The sequence below is a fragment of the Odontesthes bonariensis genome, chromosome 1, assembly GCF_027942865.1.
Source record: "Odontesthes bonariensis isolate fOdoBon6 chromosome 1, fOdoBon6.hap1, whole genome shotgun sequence".
NCBI lineage: Eukaryota > Metazoa > Chordata > Actinopteri > Atheriniformes > Atherinopsidae > Odontesthes > Odontesthes bonariensis.
The window spans coordinates 12,099,197-12,126,254 of record NC_134506.1 but is presented as its reverse complement, the minus strand read 5'-3'; the positions used below and the strand labels follow the sequence as shown (position 1 = coordinate 12,126,254).

At 42.2% G+C, this 27,058-nt stretch overlaps 1 protein-coding gene across 1 annotated transcript in view; it reads right to left on the bottom strand.

The window, feature by feature from the left end:
- Nucleotides 1-27,058, bottom strand: part of itfg1 (integrin alpha FG-GAP repeat containing 1) — a 162,924-nt gene that overhangs the window by 23,944 nt on the left and 111,922 nt on the right. The window contains exons 13-14 of the mRNA XM_075471634.1: nucleotides 18,384-18,427; nucleotides 12,948-13,026 (exon numbers count right to left, since the gene is read on the bottom strand). Coding sequence (XP_075327749.1) covers nucleotides 12,948-13,026; nucleotides 18,384-18,427 — 123 coding nt within the window. The remainder of the gene's footprint in view (nucleotides 1-12,947; nucleotides 13,027-18,383; nucleotides 18,428-27,058) is intronic.

Genomic DNA, 27,058 nt, shown 5'->3' with positions numbered 1-27,058 from the left:
TCATCCAACTCTGGTTTGTACAGTGAGTGCTTGTTCTCATGTTATTCCTTTTTTGTATACCAACAACAAAATTGGATCGAACACAATAAGAACAACAGGGTAGAAACTTTCTTGGATATTTAGGCAGGCAAATGTTTATACCTTGTGAGCTGGAGAAAGAAAAGTAGAAAAAAATGAAAGAAAAACGGAGACGACATCAAGAAGAGAACCTCGGTGCCCTTGAGGGTGCCACAACATGTTAATATGTGCAAGCGTGTGCCTCTGTGTGTGTGTGTGTGTGTGTGTGTGTCCATCAGCTATCCTCAAAGTTTTACCACCTCTGGCTACTGTGTGTATGGCCACACAAGTACAAAAAGAGATACAACCCATCAGGAAAAGTATAAAGAACAAAGTAATAAACTAGAATAACAATTCCATTAAATCGATCCTGGAAGGAGACATTGTTACAAGTATTACGGGCGGGCGAGCAGGCAGCGCAGACAGACACACATTTGCACACACATATGCTCTTTTACTCCCTGGGGCTTCAAAGCTGGGCAGAAAAAAAGAGAAAGAAAATAGGAGAACTTCCTTGTTCCTGTCGCTATAGAAACCATTTGCTCCCTTGATGGCGATAAAAGGAGCAAATTGCAGAGATGTAGGGGTGGAGTCATGAGGAATAGAAGTGCATATGAGCACACATGAACACACACAGTCCACCGAGCCCGAAGGGCCCCCTTCAGAGCCTGCACAATGATGCCAAGATGTGGACATTGATTGTGAGGTAAGATGGGTGTATGGAAGTGTGAGCTTATGTGCGTAGTGATTCGCCAAAGGGCCCAGAGGGCTTTATAGTCGTTTTGTCCTTATCCCGGCGTGCACTGCCTCTAAAACACAACGGCACTGAAGCATGTCAACACCTGCGTCCATATGTGTGACGGAAAGACACTGCGCTGTTGTCTATGTGTGAACAGTGAGCTTTCATCACTCTAGATTGCTCCTACAAAAAATAAAATAGAAATATCAGATTTTCTACAATGGAAACACCTTTGAAATTAAATTCCAGTATTCATTGTGTCTATTCGGTGATACATTTTAGATCTAGATAAGAAAAAAATGTAAAAAGTAGAAAAAAAAAACAAAAAAAAACAACATTATTATCAAACCGTAATTCAGTCTTCTAAGGCAGGATTCAAAAATAAGCATTGCTCTGCAGTGGGTGGACCTGACGTTTAGAAATGTAGGAACAATCTTTCCTGAGATCAGACATGCGATCAGTGAAGCAATCTGATTGGCTGTTGCCTGCGCTGTCCCTTGAAAAGTTGAACTATTCTCAACTTTCCACTGAGAGCTACAAACAATGCAAAGCAATGGACTCAGAATCCCATTTGCCTACGCAAGATGGGAGTCCTTTCAAAGTGAATAAAAAGTGTTTGCTGTCACTTTAAATGCCCACGTGTAAATTTTTTCTCGAGGGCACGTTTAAAAGAATTATCTGAAAAAACACACAAATAAATACCACACAAATAAAAACAGTTTTGGTGTACAGTACTCACAGCCTTTCACCTAATAATTTAGAGTTGTTTTGTTTTTTTTGTCCATAATATGATCAACTTTAACCTCCAGCTGATCTTAGTCAAAAAATGCTCAAAAACATTGAATCTATTGAAATGGATCGATTGCTCAAAGACTAAAGGTGGCGGGCTTTGGACCACCACCTTAAAAGCACTGTGAAGCTGCACTTATACATTGAGGAACTTTGAGCTCAATGCTTGGTAAGTAGCTCTCCATCAGTTCTTTCCAGAGACAACTTAAGTGAATTTGGGTCAATAAAAATCATTCTGTAAGAACTGCAAATATCTCTAGATGTCTCCAGGTAACAGATTTCATGACTAACCTTCCAGGTTACCACTTTGTTATACAAACTTGCTCTTGGTACAGCCCTGATACTTACAGAGATGAAAAAAAACAATGCAGGCAACCATATCATAATGACATGACTATTAAACACACAGTTACATTTATTTCATTTTACTCTGATTTGGGGCATGATACGTTGAAACACATGAAAGCACTTCTTTCAGAGATAGCGAATGATGTCTGAAAGCTCACAGCTCAACAGGCAGGCAGACAACGACAGCAAATTACTATAAAAGTTAACAGTCACAAGACGATTTTTGTACCCAAGACTGGCTGTGGAGAGGAGAGATTAAAGGGTGTGAAGTGAAAGAGAAAAGAGGCAGAAGGTAAAGAAGTAAAAATCAGAGAAGAGAAAAAGCCTGATCAATAGTCGTTCTCTATGTCTGTGTGAACGGTTACCTATCTCCTTGTTTTTTTCCTTCTACACCAATATTTCCCTCCACTCCTCTGTTCTGATCTTTCTGCACTCATCTATTCCTCTCTCATCTTTCTCTTTTATTCCAGCCTTATTTTACCTCCTCTACTTTTATTCTCCACAGCTCTACTCCATGCTTTCAGCTCTCTCTGTACCCTCTCATTTTCTTCCCTTTCAACCAATTGCATTTCGATTGTCCACCTACTCCAACCTTCCTTCATATTGTGAATTCTTCCTGCGTGTCTCAAGATTGTCCTCCATATAGTGTGCAATAAAATGTTCAGAGAACAGGGTAACACTCACTGTTGACCTGCTGAGTTCTCTGGGAATGGGGGTATACCGAGGCTATAGATCAGTATGACAGAGTGTAATAAGCTGACTTTTAGAACACTGCATGATGCAGCAAAAAGTGAATGAACTGATCAGCACAAGTTTGCCCTCCATACATTTCCTTTTCAAATTTTCATTTGAAATGTACAAGTTTATCTAATAAATGAGTGTGGTGATGGATCAGGGGAATATGTTTATTTCAGATTTTGATTGTATTTATAATGAGCGTGTGCGCTGTGTGAGTTTGTGTGTGAGCCACTGTTAATCCTTTGAACTCATTAGACTAATTGGACAGTTTGCAGAGAGCGCCACATTGATCTTAGCTGTTACAATTCTCCTCCCGATGAACACTCACTGTTTTCTTGCTCTCTTTTCCCTTTCTTTGCACAATCTTTGGTACACTCATACTGTCTGGACACTGTGTGCTGCCTGGAGTGTTATCACTCTTTTCTAATGCCTGTTAGCGTAACAACAATATTCATTCTAAATGAATTACTAACTTAGAGGTACTTTTGGCCAAATATTTTCAGCTCATGCGGTATAAAGCGTTGTGGTTTCTGTAAGTGGCTTTTCATCTGCGCACATACGCCTAAAAAAGCCATAGTTCCATTCACGTTACCCTGGCAACCTGGAAAACTTCAGAACTCAGTTTGCAACATGTCCCTAATGTTGTAACAATGTTTATTTGAACTTAAAGATGAACTGAAACGAATGTTCATCTATCATTCAAATTAAATTTTTGTCTTTTTCTAAAACCATCAATCCAACTTGAACTAAATTTTCCGGGCATAACTTGTTAAAACGCCCATTTAAAAGTGTGAATTATATGGCCTTTGGTGCGAAATTGGCCACGTGACCGTGACATCATAGGGTTGAGTCCCTTATTTGCTAGTATGGCTGGCTGCGAAAACAACATACATTTGATGGACCTATATCTCATAAAGGAACCAAAATTCTGATACAAACATCAGCAGGTCGAAAGAACACACCTCTAACATTATGTGGAAAAACTTTCGTTGAATTTAAATTGATTTAATATCTATATTGTAGAGGCTCTCTGCACCTCCCGTATGGGTAATGGAAATGAAAGTTACCATTTTTGGCACAGGATCGGCGGGCACAAAACAGCCATCGCTCCTACTACACGCTGATTATTATTAAGACGTTATCAATCAAATGACACAATAGTGTATGTTTGCTGTGGTAAACTGGAAAAGATTTGAACATGCCGGTTTCGCAGATATGGCATTCTGCTGCGCTGTCTTTGACACGTTGAAACCTAACGAAGTGGCACTTTGAAATCCAGCCACTTAAAAAAAAACGTATGTGATAATAACATGGTTTTAATGTAGGCGCAATCACCGGAGAGACCAGACAGCAGATGGCGAGCGTTGTTGGTGGAGGGCAAAGCCAGGTGGGCTTTCAGCCGGCATATTACTCCACCTCTCTTTCCACGTCTTCTGCGACGGCTGTTGCGTGGCAACCGACCAGGTAGATGCCATAGGTAAGAGGGTACAGACGCCAAAACAGGTGGCGGTGGCTTTGTCTGATCGTTGACGTGATCGATATTATGTCCACAGAATCTCTGATTTTCAAGAGACTCAGGCGATCATGCATCAGTAGTAATGAAAACGATAAAAAACGATAAAAACATGACAAAACACAAAAAAAGCTAGCAGAGGTAGACGGCCAGCCACTCACAACGGCGCCAAATTCTAGTTGGATATGTGTGCAGACCGAAGAGCAGACCGAGCAGTCCCCTGCTTCCGAGCAGCAAACACCGTAACAGGTGCAGCTATCGGCAGGCGGCAGCAGGCAGTGATACGATCCACCGTGCTCTCGTCTTTGCCTTCTCCTTGTCAGCCTCAGTTCCAGTATTTTTTAGTTTGGGAAACATGTGCAGAGAGATGCCTTCAGTGAAGCTGTTATTTTTGCAACTAACACCATTTGGCCCTCCAGCAACACAATATTTTCCACCGTGCTTTGATGTCTTAGTCATAGACGCCGCCATTACAGTTAGACTACTAGAACTTCTGTGTCAACCCTATGACGTCACGCATAAAAAAATGAATTCGCAGAAAAAGACAAAATGTGGCTCCTTTTGAGCCCGTTTTAACATGACTTCCCGGATAAATTATTATCCAGAAAATATCTCATTTTAATCGCAAGGCTTGGAACCTTTAGAATCAGCAGCAAAAACTGTGAAATTCCAACAATTAAAATTAATTTCATAAGTCCTTTAAAGCAGGGCTCAGTAATACGGGGTTTGTTTACCATGCAATCATAGGCGTCGATTACGGGGGGGACGGTGGGGACATGTCCCCCCCACTATTTATGATTTGAATTTTGTCCCCACGACTTTTAAAAATGTGCTCTGATGCGACCGAAAAAAAATCCCCACATTCTCAACCGAAATCGTCGAGTCTAAATCATGCGATAGGCGCGCACGAACATGTGAAAACCCCAATTTGGTATTTAGTCGTTTGATTTGCCGACTGTGAGCCACTGTAGAAACATGAAGTTGTAAAATGACAGCGGAGTCGGTGCATTCCAATGACGTCACACCAGAGGTCTGTTTCACGAAGCAGGTTTAGTGAAAACTCTGAGTTGACTAACCCTGAAATGAGAGAAACTTTTACTCAATAAACCTTGAGTTTCTCTCTGTCTCCGACCTCTTTCAGCCATCTGATTTCCTCATTCATTCAGTCAGCAGAGCGAGTTCTTTTATAGAAGTCCATCAGGCACAGCAGGAGGCGACTGTTTCCACCAACATGTCCTTTTGACAACGATCCCGTGGATGAAGGAGCAGCATTATTGCGCAGAGAAATAAATATTCCTCAGGAGATGGTTATCAGACCGCGCATAGATTTTTGCATTTCCAGACAATTATCTTTTTGAGCGGCACCATCGGAATTTTGTTGGGACAAAAGAAAAAAAAGACATAAAATACAAATAAATATTTGTATGAATAGGCTTAAAAAAAATTATATAGGCCTATTATATTTTATAAAGACACTCGTTTCTTGGGGGTGGATTCCCTCAGCCACTGCCCTCCCCAGCGGTGCTGGGCAGCACCCGTTTTACGGGCATCTGCCTTCTTTCTGTTGGCTGAGTAGAAGTCTGTGTTAGTTTAAATAGGCTTAATTATTTAACAGAACATGATATAGATGAGAAGACATAGTTTATGTGTGTGAAAACAGCATTATGTTGGGGATAAAATAACTGCACAGTGAAATAGCCACTTAATATTTACTTTACAGTGTAAAACATGATCAAAATGAGGAACCTCCATGCCGAGGTCTCACCTGTTTGAACAATGTTTTTATATTTCATCTTAAACTGCTGCAGAGTCCGCTTCTCCCCCGCGGGATTGCACCTAAATGAAATAAATGAATGGGCTACCATTCAAGCAGTTTCCCTGTAATATTATTGTGATTGCAAAGGACTACATTTAAACTTACACTTTTGCTGCTGCAACGGTGTTGCACTTATTTCTAAAAACGTATTGAAACTCGCCGTATGAGCGCATTAAGATTTCCAATTCGAGGTTGGTGAAAAACGTAGCCCCTCCTCTTCCCCGTTGCCATGGTGACTCGTCGAATCGGGGCTCCATTGATGCTGGCTTTTTAAAGTCGCTAAATTCAAGGTCCTACTCAGAGTTGATTAAACTCACTCAAATCAGCGTTTCTGGAACCGAAAACTCAGAGTTTTCTATCTCAGAGTAGAGCAACTCAGAGATCAGGAATAGACTCAGAGTATGTTGAACCTGCTTTGTGAAACGGACCCCGGGTAAACCGCTTTTTCCCGGCGAAACTCATTCAGAGCTACTTCTACACAAACAAAAATGCAGCGTTTCTTCGCAACTTCGCTGGTGGTTCTTCCAAGGATAACTTTAGAGGATATACACAGGGTCGTGGAGTCACACTCACCAACACCACAGTCCAGGCTGAGGAAAGGGTACAAGTTATTTGTGGAGGAGTATATACACAGTTAAGGTAAATTGTCTAACGTTTTATTTTTATCAGTAGGCTACTCAATAGCCTTCCACATTCATGTTTTGTAATGATAAGCAAACCGTATACGATCCATAGAAATCATCTGAAATATTGTCTGTGTGTGAAATGTGTGTTAAATATTTGTCATGTGTAGACTATAATATTATGAATATAATTTGCCATGGTGGCTATGAAGTCTCTGTGTGCAGCGTTAGCATTTTAGTATTAGGTTAGCCAAGGAAAGGTTAAGCTAGTTATTTGCTTGTTTTTTTTTTAGCAACTCCTGAAAATAACATTCTGTATATGCTCAGTGTCAAATGTAGTTGATGGAAAGGTGGTAGTGAGAGGCTCGATGAGGAGGAATGAGGAGCCCCACAGACTACAGGTTTCTGCTTAGTTATAGGACCCGTTGGCCGAAGTCTGTGTTTGTTTTGATAGTCTGTCCGGACTAACAACTGCAGTTGCAGTTGCACTTTTCCCCTTTCTTACAAACAGTACAGTAGCGTAATTAATTAACAGTAATTAATTCATGAATAAATACATACTTTCGAATCATATCATAATGATATGGAAACATGACATTAAAGGATATATTTTATAAACTCTGTATGCGTTCATCAAAAAAAGGGCCGCTTATTAAACATGACGCTGGAATCGATCTAGAATGCGTTACTTTTTAATGTGCTGGATGGTGGGTGGTCCGTGGGGGGCAGAGAACGCATTACGTTTTTTGTCCCCACCACTTCTAAAACCAAACTGACGCCCTTGCATGCAATACACATCCCAAAGCTGTAGGGGGAGCTCCGTAGAAAATAGGCGACAGTCTAGCCAGACTGTCGTAAACCCACCAGAGGCAATTTACGGTTTATTTTTCAAGACACTGGCAGAGAGTTGGAGAAGACGACGGAGGTTCGCGATGTCTTCAAAGGTATGTAGTAAAAGTAATTATCAAAGCAGTATAAAAGCAAAGAATGAATTGTAAACCATATGTGCATGTTTGTCTTGTACTATATCATACCTGGCTCGGCTCAGAGCCGTTTACGACTTGCCGTGAAGCAGTAGTTCTCGGCTCTCGTGTGTCGCGAGACTTCCAGAGCTAAACAAAGCACGCGGCGCCACAGGCAAAGTTGCAAGCGCTGTTTCGGGCTAGGGCCACCAGATGGAGATGGAAATGTCACCGTTTTCATCAGAACGGGTCAGCCAAGCAAACTGATGATTGCCAAGCAATTTTATGATCATGAAAAAGTTGCATAGCATGTCTTTAAACCATGACCTTTACCTAAACCTGACCAAATGGTTTTGTAACCAAAAGATAACCAAACAATGGCTGCATTTATAAATAGAAAAAAAAAAAAAATCAGATCTTATCTAATATTAAAATTTGTGACACCAAAATTGATGAGGTGTGTCTTGGATGGACAGACAGTCTTGGATATGTGAACTGACATCCCGAAGGAAGCGCACTGCAGTGTTTTTCCTGCTCAGCACATGATAGTGTCCATAGTAGGAGAGAGGACGCATAAAAAGGCTCCTAATGAACAACATCAACTATTCATCTGCACAAGCCCACCTGCTATGCTCCCGCCCCCCCCCCCTCTGTGTCTCAGCAGGAGTTAGTTGATAACAAGGTGTGGCGTTGTCAGAAGCACAGCCCATGCTCATCCATCCAACCTGCTTAGTAAGGGGCATGGTCAAATCTAAACACCAGCACACGCAAAGTCACGAGGACGAAGATGTCACGATGTAGTCTCACATGCTGGTGCACACACAGAGCACAATATATCTACACGGCATACACAGACTGAATAACAAGTGCAACTTAAGACAAGTGCACAAACACATATACAATGAACAGTACTGTGGAGTTGCTGCTGACCTTTACTACATGTACAAGGATGATATTATCAGTTTAACATGCCTGCCTGCCTAAATACCATCAGTATTTATCCAAATTACCTCTTGATTTCCTTAAACTTTTGTGCTTTGATCCTTTGCTCAACACCTTCTCTCTTGTCATATCCTCCTCTTATTCGCTACTGGAATTCCATATATTGTGTCCCCTCAATTTTTTTCTTTATCTTTCAGCACTTTATACTCTCTCCTTTCCTCTCTGCTCTCTCATCGTTTCAGGAAGGTGAAGGGTAGGTGAAGAACGTTGGGCCCCAGTAGAAAGGCCAATTTTACACGTGTGTGCGTGTGTGAATGCCCCACCATTGCTCATCTCAGGCAGCCAAGCCAGTTGTTCCCTTAGCTACGAGCTACAGAATAAATATACTTTTTATATTACAGTGTACACTCACACACATGTACCTACACACACACAATCGTTTCTACTGATTAAAAGTACTTCCTTTTATAAGGGTACAGGTCTTTCTTCCAAACAACAACAACAACAACAACAACAACAACAACAACAACAACAACAACAAACAAAAGAAGAGCCTCAAATGGTGCAGATATTTGAACGAGATATTTGGCTTTTTCTTGGGAATGTAGTGAATATTGTCATGGGGATGAATGCTTGAATTAAGTTGAATTCTAAATGGTAAACAACAAATTTAGATCAAAACAAGAAATAATTTCTTGAAATGGACGGTATACCTAGGTAAATGATGTAAGCCTCACAGCAACATTATACTGTACATGACAGAGACTGCAACACTTGTGCCCACTGTGGAGCTCCAAAATGTGGCTTTCCTAAAAAAAAAGAAAAGAGTTGCAAAAACAATGTGGTATCGTTAGAAGGAAAATTGTCGAATGGAAAAAAAAACAAGATTAAAAAATAAAAGGATAATAACTATTCAGTAGCCTGTCACTTTAATAATTACTCACTATGCCACTATGTACCAAAAATTCAAGGAAAATATTGTGTTGGCAGGCAGGTGTGGAAGACAAAACTTGGGATGCACACAAAGCCATAACCTGAACCTCATCCAACACCTTGGGGATGAATTGGTATGCTGACTGTGAGCTGACTAACCTTACAAATGCCAGTGTGACTGAGTGGTAGCAAATCCCTGCAGCCAGCTGTGGAAACATTTGCGTATGATCAAGGCTTAAAAGCATAAAAGTTTATACTAATAAAAAGAACTCTGTTGCAGCATTTGAGTTTTAGATTTACTTTTAGATCTACTGCCTCCACACTGAGTGGGACTCTAAATCACGCTCCATCTTCTCTGCAGTGGACGTGGGTGCAGGTGGTGAGATCCACCCCCAACAGCGCTCTCCACTTTTGCTCTCAATGTCCATTTAACTGCATAATTTACACCAGTCTACTTTGTGGAGAGGAAATTAAATTGTGGGCTGGATCATCTTTGAAAAAACAAATGGAAGCATATCTAGTGTAAATGTTTTGTCTGCTGTCTTTTGGGTTTGGAAGGACAGGCACGAGAGCAGCCCACTGGTATTGGAAGAATAGTTTTAGCACTGCTTAGTAGATAGATGATAATAGCTGTCTAATGGATGGTGAAATAATTATGATGTTAGACTGTGATCTCTCTATTCATTCATTAAATATGCATACATTTCAGCTGTGCCAAAAGACAAATGAAAAGACTGTGCTGCATACAGGAATCCACACAGTATATATATATATATAAATAACTCTGACCCCAGGCTGTCAGTGCATCTTGTCCTCATCAGCTCTGTGTCCTTCCCATAATAAAACAGCTAGGTTAACTGTAGCTAATATTGCACCTCACTGCTGTCCTCAGTGTCTTGTCTTATCGAGCATCTGTCTCGCTGTACATGTATATCTTTCTATCCATATTAATATAAAGTAGCTGGGTAAAGAAGGGTTCATTAATTCCAGGGTTGCAGATATTGCAGATATATAATCCTTTGGAGGCCCAGTGCCTTTGCCACAAAAATCTATACAGCTGAATCCACATTTTCAACTTAATAATACTCATACTACACACAATTCCCTAATTTGTGCAATAAGACAATAATTTGTTGTGTGAAAATAAATTAACGTGAACTGTTTGTCAATGACAGAAATTCACTTTTGGCACTACTAACAAGATCCTTCCATAAAAATGAGATTAAATTACTTTAAATCGATATATTGTCCAAAGAAATGGGACAATCTGGAGGCTATTAGGAAGACTATTTTTGATTCAGCCCCTGTCTCATGTACCTGCGACTTAAATAAACAACAAGAAAAAAAGAAAGAAAGCTACAGCTTGTTGTGGGCCGTTTCAACGAGGAAACAGCTTCAGAAGAGAAAAGCGGCGGCTCCTCCATTGGGCCGATTTGTGCGACGCACTACCAAACACGGAGTTTTTTTTTTTTTTTTTATCTAGTTGCTAAGGTGGGACTGATCTACTGTAGGCAAACTGGTTGTATATGTCATTGTCCAATCAGATAAGGTCGCGCCTGGTGGTGCTACGCCCATTTTGTGCGATTTCTGTCAGGGTCGAATTTGCACCAGGAAGCTCCCATTGACATGAATGGGACCTCCGTTTTTTTTCAAAAATCCTGCTCCCAATGCATTTTCTATGAGGGTTTATGTGCTCGCACAAACGACGCACAACGGGCTTTCGTCATATGTCTGTTGCGCGGGACCATGAACATTCTACTTGTTGTTGTAACATTGTGGTTTTCAATAAAGAAAAAAAAAAAAAAAACATTCTATGAAGAAGATGGCGAGTGTCGAGTGCAACAATACAGTAGTGTTTCTGACAGAAGTACCCTTTAGTCGTCGTACTAATGCGGAGAAGGAAGTTTGGAAGAATTTTGCAGGATTTTCGGGCTCGCCTTGCGAGGCAAAGATGAAACCCAGGGCTCCACCAACCCTGCTATTTTTCCAGGTAGTATTTGATGTAGCTAAATAACTTACCCTTTTGTGCTCAATCATTGACTTGTAATGATTTAAATCTTTTATATAATGTTGACAATGATAGCAGAATGTATAATGACACATTCATTGTTAATGGTGCAGTATTATATTTAAAAAAGAGAGAAATCTCACATAAGTAAGCTGCACTTAACCATGTTTGACAACTGGTTATACTTTTCTAAGTCATATTTTCCAAAACTTCAATAAACACTTGACTTGGATTTATATGTTGTCATTTTAATTACATTCTTTAGAATGAAAATTGAATGAATCTTATCATTAAGAGCTTATGTGTTTACTTATTTCATAGAATCCTGGAACAATATGAGGAAAATAAATAAATAATGGTTAAGGTGTAATATTAACTGATTGGCAAATTATGCAAAAAATAACAAAAAATTATTTAAAATTATTACAATAAATTATGCTACCTAGACAAATATATCTCAGTCCTATGGACTTTTATGGTACTTATGGACATAACGGGGGAAATTGCAGTCACTTTGGTTATTTGGAAGACCAAATAACCCCTCGACTCTGCGTTGTGTTTATTTAAGGAAGACAAGGAGTTTCTGGACGATTGGACATTTTATTTCCTGTGTGGGAACATAACAGGTTTGCATCAGTGCAATTGGTTCAGCGTTGCACAGCACACTCTGATGCAGCTTTCACAGACTGGAAATTGCACTACCTAAAAAAAATGTCAGGAGCCGCCACTGCTCTCCAGTGTTCTGCCAACCTTTTCAGTATTTTTAAAAAACAAACAATGAGAATACTGTATCCCAGACAGTGCCATAGCAGTAACCTTATAATGTCTGATTCACTTTGCCAGTAAACAGGGTAGAATAACTTCAAAATAAAAAATGACATGCGCAGGCTGAATATTAGTTGTCTTTTAACAGTGTAATACAGATGTATCGAATCTATATATCAAATAAATTTCATATAAATGCAATCAGGACTTGCATTTAAAGAGAAGATAAGTAAATCCACTTTTCAAGGCTTAAAATGACTTAAACAAGTAAACAGAATGCGTGCCAACAGTGCAGGGATACTCCTGAAGGATCATGCAATAAGAATTAGAGCTTTATCTAATAAATGCATTCTCCTTTTAGTTACAGCTCCGTGCTTTTGCCTTTTATTAGCTGCCCTCTCTACTCCAACCTTTGTCTTTGAGGAATAAAAACGCCATTTGCACTGATATAAAAAGAAAACAAAAAATTGAAATCAATAAGTCTCACTTTTCATTCATTGCTTTCTCAAAATCCTCCCAAACCAGGCCGGAGGACAGCTGCCTTGGTAAGAAGTTTTAGTTATTACTAAGACTGCCTTGGATGTAGAAAACCTACGGCGCTGACCTTTCCAGAATAATTAATGTCTCTTTGGCACTCTCTATAGCTGAAGAGGGCAGTTTAGCAGTGAAAGTTAGAATGGAAAGAGATAAAAAAAACAAACAGAAAGTACTTACCTGAGGCGTTTTTCAGGTAGCCGTTGGAGTCCACTGTGGTGTACATGACATAGGGACCTGGCTGGTTCACCCCAAAAGGCTGTGAAAACAAACAAGCAAATAAATTAAAAGAACTGACAAGTTTTTAAATTTTGCAGTATCTTTTCACATCAGCTGTCCATCAGTGAGGATGACGGGCACAGTGATCCTACACATTTCTATAGTTTTGTTTTCAGTAGCTGCCACGGTGAAAAATCTGATATAGCTGGCCTAAACCTTACTGAGCATAAATGGGATGCTTGTGTGTCTTTGTGCTTGTAAGTGTATATGAATACTTTACTCTTGTCTTATCAAGTCATTATGAAAGAATGACAACTAATGACGAGACCTGTCGGGCCGTCCTGCGCTTTACATCAGCTAATCATGAGCTGGTTACACATGCAGACACACTGCAGAGGAGGTTATGCTGTGACATGCAGCAGTTGGGTGAGAAAGGAAGAGAAATGAGTTAAAAAAAAAGGAAGGAACAAAAACAGAAAGGGAGAGAGAGATGAGAAAGCCACAGGAGCAGATGACTGGTGGGCTGAACGCTAGACAGAACAGAGGTGTGACTAAGAGGAAGAGGGGTAGGAGAGTGAAATGAAAAGAAAGAGCAGACTGATGGATGCAGGAGGATCGGAGTTGAAACAGCCGCAAGCACTGCTAGTCTGCTGCACTCATCATAAATTTCACTTAGACAACAAACGGGCGGAAGAGTAGACAGACAGAAAAGCAAAACAACTCTCATACCAGCAGCCTCGTGTTGATGTCAAAGCTAATTTGCTTTGCAAAGGACTTCCCACTGGTGAAAGGTTGTATGCAGAGTCATAGTATGGGCTGCTGTGTTTTCTCAATTTATTTCCCTCCCGTCCCACATGTGACGATTAGCCATTAGTGCTTTCAACAATAAATATGATATGCTTACAGTTAAGTATTCAATAAATCAGTTGCTTATACTCCTAAAATGGTTTTCTACTTCAAGAGACATTAAATGGAACGCCTTGTGCCTCAATTATGTGAAAATAGGGACCAGGGTCAAAGATAAAGTGGGATCTAGTGGACCACTTAACTCTGCAGGAGTTATCATTCCTCGCTGTTAACTAGCAGCAAAAGACATCAGATAATGATGTAGATTGCAGCAATATATAAAATGGTTAAGTCTATGAAAAAAAGAAACCATCCAAATCTGAGTTTTCACTGCTAGTAAAGCTGCGTAATTGACTTCTGTCAGTGAGGATCCAAAAGCCATCCACTGACAGTTTGATGTTACACTATCTTACAAGTTACAAACAAATATTAATTGTTTATTTACCGTCTCTTTTCGTATTTGATTGCTCTAATTATATACTTTCTAAATGCTGTTCACTTTTTATTCAAATGCATAAGATCTGGCCTTATCATGCTAATGCAAAAATGAACCCTTACCTAACTTAAACAAACCACCATGCTAAAAACCAGGGGCAAAAACTAGGAAATGTAGCACTTACGGATATATTTACGAACGACAACAAAGATTTCACAATGTCAGGAGTCAGAAAATAGAAACACCTGGTGTTCCTTTGCCCTTGTATTTGGACATTCTTACCCCGCATTTTATTGAAAGCTCTCCATCCCTTTGAACCATTCTTTTGGTGCTCAGATTTCTTTCAGGTCATTGGCCAGATGGAAGACCAGAGACTTCACCTCAAGCCTGGTTTTATGCCACTTGCTGACAAAAGTGTCTTTTAAATGTTTTTGTAATCTTCTGATTTGGAAATTCCTTCATAATGGTCAAATTCTTCAGTGCAAAAGCAAACAGCAAAGCAGCCCTACATCACGATGGAACCTCCACCCTGTTTTACAGTATGAAAGGGTTCTCTTTCTTTTGTTCCTCATTTTCTCACGAGTAAAAACACCGATGCTCTACATTCCCATGGTGCTCCCCTGGTTTTCATATCTCTTGTAAAGAGCCTTTATAAGGATGTTCGGCTGTTTGTAGATGCAGTCTTTTGCAGATTTGCTGAACCTCTGCCCATCTCAGAGAGTTTGCCTCGGTGAGGTGCTGTTTTATCTCCAATCACGTTATTTCCCTGTAATCTTAACTACTTTAAGTACCACCTACTTTTGCAGACTCTTGCTGACCCCATCCCAAGCTTTTTGAGACATGTTGCTGCATCAAATTCGAAACGAGCAAATATTTTCCATGAAATACTAAGATTTACACTTTAAACTGTTGATATGTTTCTGTGTTATATTGTTCATATACTGGTCCACAAGATCATCAAATCATTTGATTCAGTGTTTTCATTCCTTGCGTCCACATTTTACACAAAACTGCCGCTTTTTGGGATTAGGATTGTATTTCAGTTACTTCAGTGCACAAAACGAAAATCTTTTCACTTGATATATGAATATTGACTGTATTTTTTTTCCATGCAGCGCTATTTTCTCATTCCTATCACACATAATAAGTCAAACAAAAAAGCCACGGGAAAGGCTACACTTCAAGGCCGATTGTATGAGTGATACATGAAATACAGCAATGGAGAAAAAAAAAAAAAAAAAAATCTTGTTTTTAGGGGAGCTTGTGTCTTAAGACTTTTTCACAAATGAACTGATGATCTGGAATTGTCTTGCCATGCTCTGGATGGGGTGTATGTGAGAACACAAATGTCTACATCATTTAATTAGGGCATCTTAGGGCTCTGATACACCAAACTGAACCAATGGCAATGACAGGATCTGCTTGTGTCATCAGTGTCTGAAAAATGTTTTGCGCATGAATGCACTGCAAAGATGACTTCCCAACTGCTGGCCAATAGGCACAATCTGCAGCACCTGTGCAAGAAGACGTAACTTGCCAGTGCCGACTGTGTAGATATAAGGACAAACAAATTAGATATGAAGCATTAGCATTAGCAAGTGCTTTGTGGTTTTTTGGCTATGCAATCCAAGCTGGTCTCTTTTGAGTCTTGATTATGAGAGTCTTCAGATCACATGGCCACGTTGTTGTAAAAGTGTTGCTTATTTTGGAGAAAATGAGGTTGAGAAATGAGCTGAGACTGTGCAACATCTTCAGTATAGTGCAGGTTCATATGTCAGAAGAACTACTAAAAAATATAGTTAATACAGTTTAAAACTGAACAAGTTCATGTTCATAGATCCCGTTTGGAAATTCTGAACTAAGTCAGCAGTCCCATAATGAGCTCAGTTCAACTTACATTCGGTGCTCTCTTTGGACTTTCTTCTGTACCTAATTGTATATTAAATCATTCAGATTCATCTGGTAGGCCTCACTCTTATTTCACTCTATGTTTTTGTCCTGCTGTGGGTGTATTGCTGTGCAGTTCCATACATGTCAATAAAATTGTCTCTGTATTTGTCCTACTGCAGTTGCATCAGTCTCATGCATTTATGCAGAAATCATTGCCAGAGTGCGCAACCGCAGGTTTATCATAACAAGTTCACTGTCGGGAGAAACAGCTGCACTCACTTTATGTTAGTCAGTTTAAAACAGACTTCAATTCAACGTTCACAGGAAAAATATGAACACCGCTCATGATCGCGCTCATTTCAATGCGTTCATGCACAACACTAGACATGTTAATTTAGTCTTTAGCTTTGGCTCTGCTACCACTGTGGCCTTCCTACACATACTTCATCTTCAGCCACAAGATAAAAAAAGATGCCAAAGGAGTCCAACAATGGTAAAAGGTCGCACATACAATGCAAAAGAGACACATGTTCAACAATGCTCCATATAAGCTGATGACTTTTTGTCGGCTTGGTGTATTCAGCCCATTACAGAGATGACCCAACCAGCTACGGACAATGACCAAGTGAGACCACGTGTGAACACATCAGATGATCGTCTGGATCCTTTTTGAGAGTAAGAACTAGTTGATAAAGATTAGGGCTGGGCAACGATTAAAATTTTTAATCTAATTAATCACATGATTTCCCTGATTAATCGCGATTAATCGCCTTTGTACGCAAAATCCAAAAATGAATCCAAAAGTAGTGTATAGCTTTTAGCATTTACTTTTATTTTAAATGTGCTGCCATATGAATGAAAGTGCCATAACATTTGTTGTGCAAACACACTTTTAACATCAGCATCTTTATGTAGTTTTTATGTAGAAGCCTCGCTCCACTGTCTGTTTCCTTGAATGACTAGCTGCTATCAGTTGTGTGTTTTGCCTTTAAGTCATATTTTAGACTGGAACTACTACGCTGAGAAGACAATTCAACTTGGGAGAGTTTACAGATGACTTTGGTTCTGTCGACTCCGCCGTCTGGAAGAACTTTAAAATGAAAATGGCCGAGTAAAAGTTCCGTACCCTTCTCCATGTTTGGTGGATCCGCCGATTACTTTCTTTTCCGGTTCCGCAGCAACAGAATTTTACAAAATAAAAGCCTGTGAGCAACAGACTTTTTTAATAATAGAATAAATTAAAAAATTTAAAAAAAAATTGCGTTAATGCGCAATAAAATATTTATCGGCGTTAAATAATTAACAAGTTAACACGATAATAACAAGTCAAGTCGCCCAGCCCTAATAACGATTTTTCTTCAAACTCTTTTCTGCCGACCTGTATGTTCTTTTCTTCTGGCTTGTTCATATTGCAGAAAAGTCTAAATGCATGAGGGATTAATGTCAATACAAAAACAATGATAACAGGTAGGAAGAGAGCCTCATGTGGGGTTCTTCCCCTTTATTACAACACATGACAGAGAATCTTTTGCTATAAAGTGCATGTGCAGCAGCAACTCTGGAGGGAGTCTAGACCAAAGTCTTTAGACATTTTCCCGACACTTTTAGTGCTCATGTGTGAAAATGGTTTTATTAAGAGGTACAAAGCTGCTTTGAGTGCACACTGGCATCAGAGTGAGGGACTGGTATGCTGTGTAGACTATAAATTAATCCCATCTTCTTTGCTGTTCTCTTTGCAATCAGTGTAAAAAATAGGTTTCCCCCACATCTATGGCTGCGTAAAAGGCATTGAACTTCAACATTGTTAGAGGAAAACTGGAAACAATAAGCACCAGTTATGTTGTAAAACCATCATTCCATGGTTGTTTCAGGTCATGTGATTTTTTTCTCCTACTGTTTGAGGAACCAATTTAAATTGAACAAAAGGAAGACAATAACTTGGTCTGGGCGTTTTGTTCTTTGAGAAAAGTTTGTTTTGAGTGCTGATTTTTCACCACCCTTGGACATTTTATTAAAATGGGATTTTATGCAATTGCAATTTTTGCATTTGGCTCGGAGGATATTTTGATTTCTGTTCTTGAAAATCAGGGGTGCCAATAATTTTGACACAATCAACAGACTCGCCTCTGAATGATCTTTGTTCAAACAGACAGAAGAAAATACGTTAGCAGGCAAAACCCTCTTTTTGTGTGATGCTATCAGAAAAGTGGAGTCATATTTCTTACCTTGACGTTTTCAGGACAGTCATTGGAGCAGAGACCACTGAGCACTGAGGAGGAAAGAGATGGCTATAGTTAGACATCTGTCTCTGAAGCACGATAACCATCTCTGTCGTGGAACATGTGTCTTCTGTTATGCAGCTGTTCCTGTGCTGTAAGTACCAGCGCATCAACTTTCAGCAAATATCAAACAAGAAAAAGAAGATTTGCTCACGATGACTCAAGCCAGTTCCACGGTGGCTTACAGGGCCGCAAAATATGACGTCAACATAAATATTTCTTATATTCACATGGGATTTCACAGATATTATTAATCACTTCTGCATTTTGCTTAAATGTGGGCAAGATGTGGAAGCGAGTGGAGGTAAAAAAAGAAAAGAAAAAAAAGACTGCCAACAATAATAGACATAGAAAAATAAATATGTAACAATTCACATGGACGTGTGTGCCATGAGAGCATTTCACTTATTTGTGCATGTAAGTGGAACTGGGCCGAATCTGCTGAATTGTATATCAGCCATCAGCCAAGTGACTTTATTAGCATACTAATGGGGTCCTGGGTCTATGGTTGCCTTGATTTGGTTGATGGAGTCACGTAAAAGCCTAATTCTGTTTATAAGGTCAGAAACACTGCTGTACGCGACAACAATAAACCCTATGTACCTGTTCAAAGAAAGCCTTGCAGTGCACCAGCTTAAACTGGGCAGAAATTGGATCGGTGGCAGCGGGTGAACAAAACTGCCACAAAGACAAAAACATAAAAAAAATTGCTGCTATTATTTATACGCAACACATTGAAAATGATGCCCATCAATGTGGAAATGCCTCTACATGGTTTAGAATGTTTAGACCCCATTAAAGCATTAGGAAAAGCTTAAAAACACTAGGTCTCCATTGTTCCATATCATTCCCCTTTTAAACAAATGAATTCAGGTCTCATTCATCCCCAGGGATTTGCCTCTCAAGTTTTAGCTCATTATGCGGTATCCTATAGATTGTTCGGTCAATCTTTCCTGTACACTCCTGTTTTTATTCCTCTGCACACATGCCGTTTCATTTTCTGCAGCTTTAAATCCATCTGCTGACAGTTTCAGACAGTACAGCTGAACACTGATTCACATTAAATCAAGCCGTGCCAAATTTCAGAATCAAGAGCACATCTGGGTGAGAGAATAGAATATATGTTAAAGGGCGAGGCTATAGCTCCCCTGCAGATTGCTAAAGTCCCACACAGTCAGGGCACCGCAGTGTTTCTCATAAATTAGCTTGTTTTAACGCGACACAATAAAACTCTGTGTGCCACAAACAGATTTTCTATTTTTGGGTGGTGCGCACCTATCTGTCACGCTCACTCTCTGATACTGTCAGACAGACACACCTGCAGCATTCTACAATCATTGTCCCCTGCTTTGAGCTCTTACCGAGCTTTTACTCTGCAGTCTCGTCACACAGCTGACAATTAAGATGCGCAGTTGTGCTGCATTTCGAATCAAAACACTTTAACATAGCTTGAACATTTACATCACAAAAGAAGAGAAAAAAAAAAGAAGCAGTACGATGGCAGAACCTGTGACATTATAAAGCACTTGAGGTGTGCCTCATGAACTTAGAAATCTACATCACTTTAATGATGCTGGGAGGGAGAACTGGGGATGGACTTGGGATAACAGCTGGGAGGTAATTCAAAATTCATGCAAGCTCAGTCTGAGCTGGTCTTATATCACCTTTCTAGGGCTCTATTATCACGAATTTATCCCAACATAACTGACTGCTCACACACGTGTTCTGCTCATACCCTCTGGTATATCGCTTCTGGCAGAGTGACTGCAAGAAAATGAAGAATACATTCAATATATCTAAGGCTCTCCACCCATGCTGCCACATTTGCTTGGCCACAGGAATACAAATGTTTCTACCCTAATCGAGTGTCTTATCCTTTGCCTCCTTACTGGCAAAGTGACATCTACTCTGCTGGAAACCTTCTGGGTCTCCATCCAATGCCCAACGGCTCCAGGAAATGTGTTCTCTGTACAGCTAAATACTCAATGAGAGGCAACTCTGGGATGTTTCTTGAGAAGTGGAACATTCTCTTAACATTCTCCTATACACAGATATGGATATGACATTTATTCAGTTTTGTCTTCCTGAAAAATCATATTACAACCAAATATAGCTGAAATTACTGCTCAGACATTTGCGTTAACTTATGTTGAAAAACACTGCACTGAAATAATAGTTTTTTGTTTAGCTGTGTAGATATGCATATATGTGTGAAAACAATTACAGTAAATGTACTATCAGTAGTGGTATCTAGCAGGTTTCTAAGAGATGTTTTCATTGTCGCCACCTGTTCACATGCAAACCTTTTTTACCCCCTGAAACCTCACTGTGAGAGTTTTTAAACACCCTTTTTCTCATATCAGTGTGGGCTTTGGAAATATAAGGAAAAAGTCTTTTTAATCATTAGAGCGGTCATGGATATGTAGCTATATGAAGATCCACGTGCCAACTGAAAAATATATAATACTGACCTGAAAAATATTTAGTTTAGTGAATGTATCAGACTTTTACCGAGAATAACAGTGTCAAATAATATTAATGTGAGCATATGACTGTTTGAAAGTTTGTTTTCCAAGAAAAGAAGAGATAATGATTTAGTATGCTTTTAAATCCTGATATATCCATACTTACTGATGAATGATTATGAGGAGCAGCTTGGTCATGTGCATAAACGTTAACCACTGTCCACTCAGCTCACTCATGGATCCTTCATTGTGCTGTAGCTGAGCTTCAAGCTAGAGGCCTGCGCGGGACAGAATTTACAGTCCCGCGCCCGCCCGATCCCGCATTGTGCACTCCCGCTCCCGCCCGCTCCCGCCCGCTCCCGCAAAAAGATAGGATTTTTAGTCCCGCTCCCGCCCGCAATTCCCACATGATTCAGACGTTCGCGTTACTTCTCACGGAAGTTCTTGTCATTGGCTTGAGGAAAGAAACATGATCTTAGATGCGCACACCACTGTCCGATCCTTCACGTGGGGCACATAGTGCAGGAGCGCATCAGATGGCACAAGCAGCTGAGGCTTTACAGCAATAAGCCTACCCAACATACCTACCAAAATCTACCGTGAATATTAAGAATAATACATTGTAGGCTACATATATTATATACCACTCCTCACATTCCCATTCTTGGAAGAAAAAGTATATATTTTTAGTTAATATGATTTTAAACACAGCGTGATGGAGCCCCGCCCCCTACTTTGAGTGGATTTGAGCATAAATTTCTAAGCCTACAGCTCACCTTACATTGATTTAAATGCAAACATGTGGAATGAAAACAATATGTGTTATTATTTTACCCTGCCTTTTCTAAACCCAGAATGTTGAAAATGTAACATGTAATCCAATTATTATTTACGCCAGTATTGTGTTTGGTTGTTATGGTAACCGCGTGTCACTTCCGGTTGTCGTGGTTATAGTAACGACGTCACTTCCGGTTCACTTCCGGTTGCCCCGGATATAGTAACCGTGTGTCACGTCCGTTCCGGATTTACAGACGCCGCCGACCCAATTCCAGTTGCTCAACGTCGCAATAAGGAACGTAAGGCGGCCATGCTCGAGCTCATGCTGGGACAGATCGCCAATTACTGTCCTGTTATCTCTCGTCACAGCATTGTCAGAAACTCCACGTCCATTGACAGCATATGGCAAGTTATTCGCCTACATTACGGCTTTCAGTGCACTGGAGCCCGCTTCATTGACTTTGCAGCTATCAAAAGAGAACCTGATGAGAGGCCAGAGGATTTATACCAACGTCTGATGGCCTTTACTGATGACAACCTACTGCGTAGGGATTCTGGCATCAGTCACATGGGAGATGTCGTGACTGAGGATGAGGAGTTGACGCCCTCGCTTGAGAACTTTGTTGTCCTCACATGGCTCTGCCTCATACACGCTGATCTGCCGAAGCTCATCAAACAAAGGTACGGCACTGAACTGCGGTCCCGCACGTTGGCATCCATCAAACCGGAAATATCACAAGCCCTGGATTCCCTACTGGACGAGTTGCAGGCCTCAGAGGATGGCCGAGCTATGCGGGCGGCCGTGTCTGAGCTCCCCAGGTCAAAGCAGACCCTGCCTGCCCGCTGGAAGAGGTCATGTCCGTTATGTAAAAGCGCAGGCAGACCTGACAATCACTTCCTTAGTAAATGCACGTTCCTTCCCCCCCAGGATAGAATGTTCATGGCTAAATCGCGCCAAGTGATGGGTGAGCAGGGTGAGACTGATGATGAGGTGGTTGAGTGCATTAGTGTGGAGACAGCACCAGCGAGTGGCGTAAAACGTGTACTCATCAAACAGTCCCCCTACGTGGAAGCATTCCATGGTCATTGCCCTGTGCACCTCAACGTTGACAGTGGAGCTACAGGTAACATGATGAAGGCCTCAATCCGGCTGGGTGTTACTGTCACAGGAAGTACACAGTCTGCATTCCAAGCAGATGGCTCATCCCTTTTGAAGGTTGTGGGAGAGACACGGACACACTTCCAGAGAGACGTGTGTCTCGACTCTGACATCCTAGCTGGAATACCCTTCATGGAAAAGAATGACGTCTCCATCAGAGCAGCCAAACATCAAATACGGTTAGGTGAGGATATATACAGCTACGACACCCTACGGACACCAATGGACAGGCACGCTGTGCGACGTGCACACGTGCTTCGTGCCCCTGAAAAGTCTATTGTGTGGCCGGGAGAGTACATCGAGCTTGAGCTGCCGTCTGAACTGTGCAATATGGACTGTGAACTGGCTGTTGAACCACACGTGGAAGTCTCGCGTGATCAGTCAAGCTCACGCCAATGGCCTACTCCTACCTTACTGCGGGGTGTATCAGGAAAGATCCGTCCCAAATCTCACTGGCGAGCCACAGCTGGTTCAGAAGAGCGACCATCTGTGCCGTGTCCGTTCAATCTATGTCCCTTCACTCAGTGACGCTGCTACGACGGTCGGCTCCCCCAAGCTGGGTGCAACGACCAAATCAACATTGTCCTCTGACTGTATTACTCTGGACCCTGATGACATCATGCCATCTGGCATTAAGAATAAGTTCCGCGCCCTGCACAGAGAGTTCGATAGTGTGTTTGATCCCCACTTTAAAGGATACAACGGCGCTGTGGGCCCATTCCAGGCCAGGGTGAACATGGGACCTGTTCTACCACAGTACCACAGATTCCACAGTACTCCAGGGGTCAGCTGCAGGAGCTCCAGTCTCAGTTTGACGTGTTGGAGGATATGGGTGTCTTCAGGAGGCCCGAGGACGTCGACGTGACAGTGGAATATGTCAACCCTTCATTCCTCATTAAGAAGCCTAGTGGTGGTTTTCGCCTTGTCACGGCTTTCGCAGATGTCGGCCGATACAGTAAACCCCAGCCCTCTCTGATGCCTGATGTCGACTCCACCCTGCGCCTCATAGCCCAATGGAAATACATCATTGCTACAGACCTAACCAAAGCCTTTTACCAGATCCCTTTGTCCAGGGACTCATGGAAGTACTGTGGGGTCGTCACGCCCTTTAAAGGTGTCCGTCTCTACGTGCGGAGTGCTATGGGCATGCCGGGGTCAGAGACGGCGCTGGAGGAGTTGACGTGCAGAGTCTTTGGAGACCTCCTTGAACAGGGCCTTGTAGCGAAGGTAGCAGACGACCTGTACTGCGGCGCGGAAACTCTTGAGGACTTGCTAGCAGTCTGGAGGCGGATTCTTTCGGCCCTACAACGCTGTGGTCTGAACCTAGCCTCCACCAAGACCATTGTTGCTCCTGTACAGACCTGCATCCTGGGCTGGGTCTGGCGTCAGGGAACAATCCGGGCCAGCTCCCACCGCATCTCGGCTTTGGCTGCATGCCCCCCACCTAAGACTGTGACGGGCTTGCGTTCATTTATTGGCGCATATAAAGTGCTGGGTCGCGTGATGAAGAACTGCGCGGCGGCACTGGCCCCATTGGACGACGCGGTTGCCGGGCGCGAGTCGAAGGAAGCTATCATGTGGTCAGATGAGCTGCTCAGCGCCTTCGCTTCTGCTCAGAAGGCGCTATCCTCAGCGCGTTCTATCACGCTTCTACGGCCTGCTGATCAGCTGTGGATTGTCACTGACGGCGCTGTCAGGGAACCGGGCCTGGGAGCCACGTTGTACATCACCTGCAAGGACACTGTCAGGGTTGCGGGCTACTTCAGCGCAAAGTTGCGAAATGAACCAGAGCTCTTGGCTGCCGTGTCAGGTCGAGGCCTTGTCCATAGCTGCGGCGGTGAAACACTTTGCCCCTTACATAACCCAGTCTTCCCAGAAAGCGTGTGTTTTGACAGACAGCAAGCCATGTGTACAAGCTTTTGAGAAGTTGTGCAGGGGAGAATTTTCCGCAAGCCCTCGCGTCACTTCCTTTCTGTCCACCGCTAGTCGGTTCCAAGTACTCATCCGGCATGTGGCGGGAGCAGCTATCCTGCCATCTGATTCCGCCAGCCGGAATGCACCGGAGTGCGACAGCCTCACCTGTCAAGTATGTGCCTTTGTCTGCTCGAAGTCCGTTGTGCGCCAGGTTACAGCAGAGGATGTTGTGCGCGGGACTGCTAAGTTGCCCTTCACAAACAGGTCGGCATGGCTGGGCCTACAAGCGGAGTGCTCTGACCTCAGACGGACCAGTGCTCATCTCCGTCAGGGCACACGTCCTTCTAAGAAGCTGACTAACATTCGAGATGTGAAACGGTACCTGAACGTTGCCACGGTGGCTAAGGACGGCCTCGTAATTGTTCGCCAACACACCCCCCTTGCGGCCTCAACAGACTGTATCGTTGTGCCACGGTCCGTCCTCGATGGCCTGCTGACGTCCCTCCATATCAAGCTTGACCACCCCACCGCCTCGCAACTGAAGATTGTTGTGCAACGCTACTTCTATGCGTTGGATATGGACTCCGCTATACAACGTGTCTCTGGCGGCTGCCACCAGTGTGCAGCGCTGAGGAAAGCCCCTGTGTTTGCGTCTGACCAGTCTACGTGTGAGTCACCGGATGTCGCCGGCGCCTCGTGTGCAGCTGATGTGTTCAGGCGGGACCGCCAATTCATTCTGGTTGTCCGGGAGTGTGTTACATCTTTCACACTGTCTTGTCTTATTGACGACGAGCGTAAAGAGACTCTCAGGGACGCCCTGACCCGCTTATGTGTGGGCCTGTGTGGGTTTTGCTGCGTTGGCTGATGACGAGGGCCTCGCTGCGCACAGATTGGTTGTTGAAGTTGGAAATGCTAAGAATGTCAACAAGAACCCGGTGGCGGAGAAAGCCATTCAAGAAGTCCAGGGGGAAATTCTGCGGCTTGAGCCTAACTGTAGAGCTGTCACCCCTCTGTTACTGTCGCCACAGCCCGTCTGAACAGCCGTGTTAGGTCACGTGGATTATCTGCCCGGGAAATGCTACTTGACCAATTCTCTCATAGGCAGTTACCTGTGGTCGACCGGGACCTCATCTTGAGACAACACTCAGAGCGTGTCGCAAAGCACCCGTACAGCGTGAAGTCGAAGGTGCCCTCTGGGCGTGTGGCTATGCCTCCCACTATCCGGCCCGGCGACCTGGTGTACCTGTACTGCGATAGAAACAAGTCGAGAGCACGTGACAGGTACCTTGTCACGAGGGTGGATGGATTGTGGTGCAATATCCAGAAGTTCACGGGATCTCAACTTCGTCGCACCTCTTACAGCATATGTGTCAGACTCAAGGCCCGCGGGCCAAATGTGGCCCGCCACGTCATTTTATGTGGCCCGTGAGAGCTTAAAAGGTCTGATTGTCTAAAAATAAATAAGTCAAATACGTGCAGTGACCAAAAACTACATTTCCCACAATGCATACCGATTATGTTACGCGCAAAGTGACGGCATCCCGCCACTGGACTGTAATGTTTCCAAATCGATGCGATTTTCCCAACAAGTGGAATTGAGAAATACAAATAATGATCCCAAACTGTCCAGGAAGAGAAAAACTGATGCATATGCCCTTCCATCTGCATCAGTTTTTCTGTTTCAAGAAAGATGGGAAGGCGAATACATGTTTGTGCTTCAAGGAGAAAAAACAGTATGTCTTTTGTGTTGTGAGGCGGTGGCGGTTGTCAAAGAGTACGATCTATGTCCGCATTCTGAGACCAAACACGGAGCTCAGTGTGCCAACATCAGGCACCAAGAAAAACAACAAACTGCCCGAGAATTAAAAGGCAAACTGCGATCGCAGCAGAATGTGTTCGCTAAAGCCACAGCTGAAAACAATGCGGCAGTAAAAGCTAGCTGTGTTTGATATTTTAAGTTTGGAACAAAGTAAATGTCAGAACTTGTGTTTGATGTTATTTTTCTTTATTCACTTGGATAGTTTGATCGTTGTTTGATGGAGTGATGTGGGTTTCATAACCTGACAAATTAAAAGGATTCATGTTATAATAACAGAGCAACCAGCAACATATTTTTTTTTACATCTATGCAAATATATATGTAATATTTGTAATTTGAATAAGTAATAAATTCAAAGTTATTTAACATTAAGGAGCAGTTACATTTATAAGTTACGTCTGGCCCTTTGAGGGCAACAATTATGCTGATGTGGCCCTCGGTGAAAATGAGTTTGACACCCCTGTATTACAGGGTTAGGCTAGGTGAC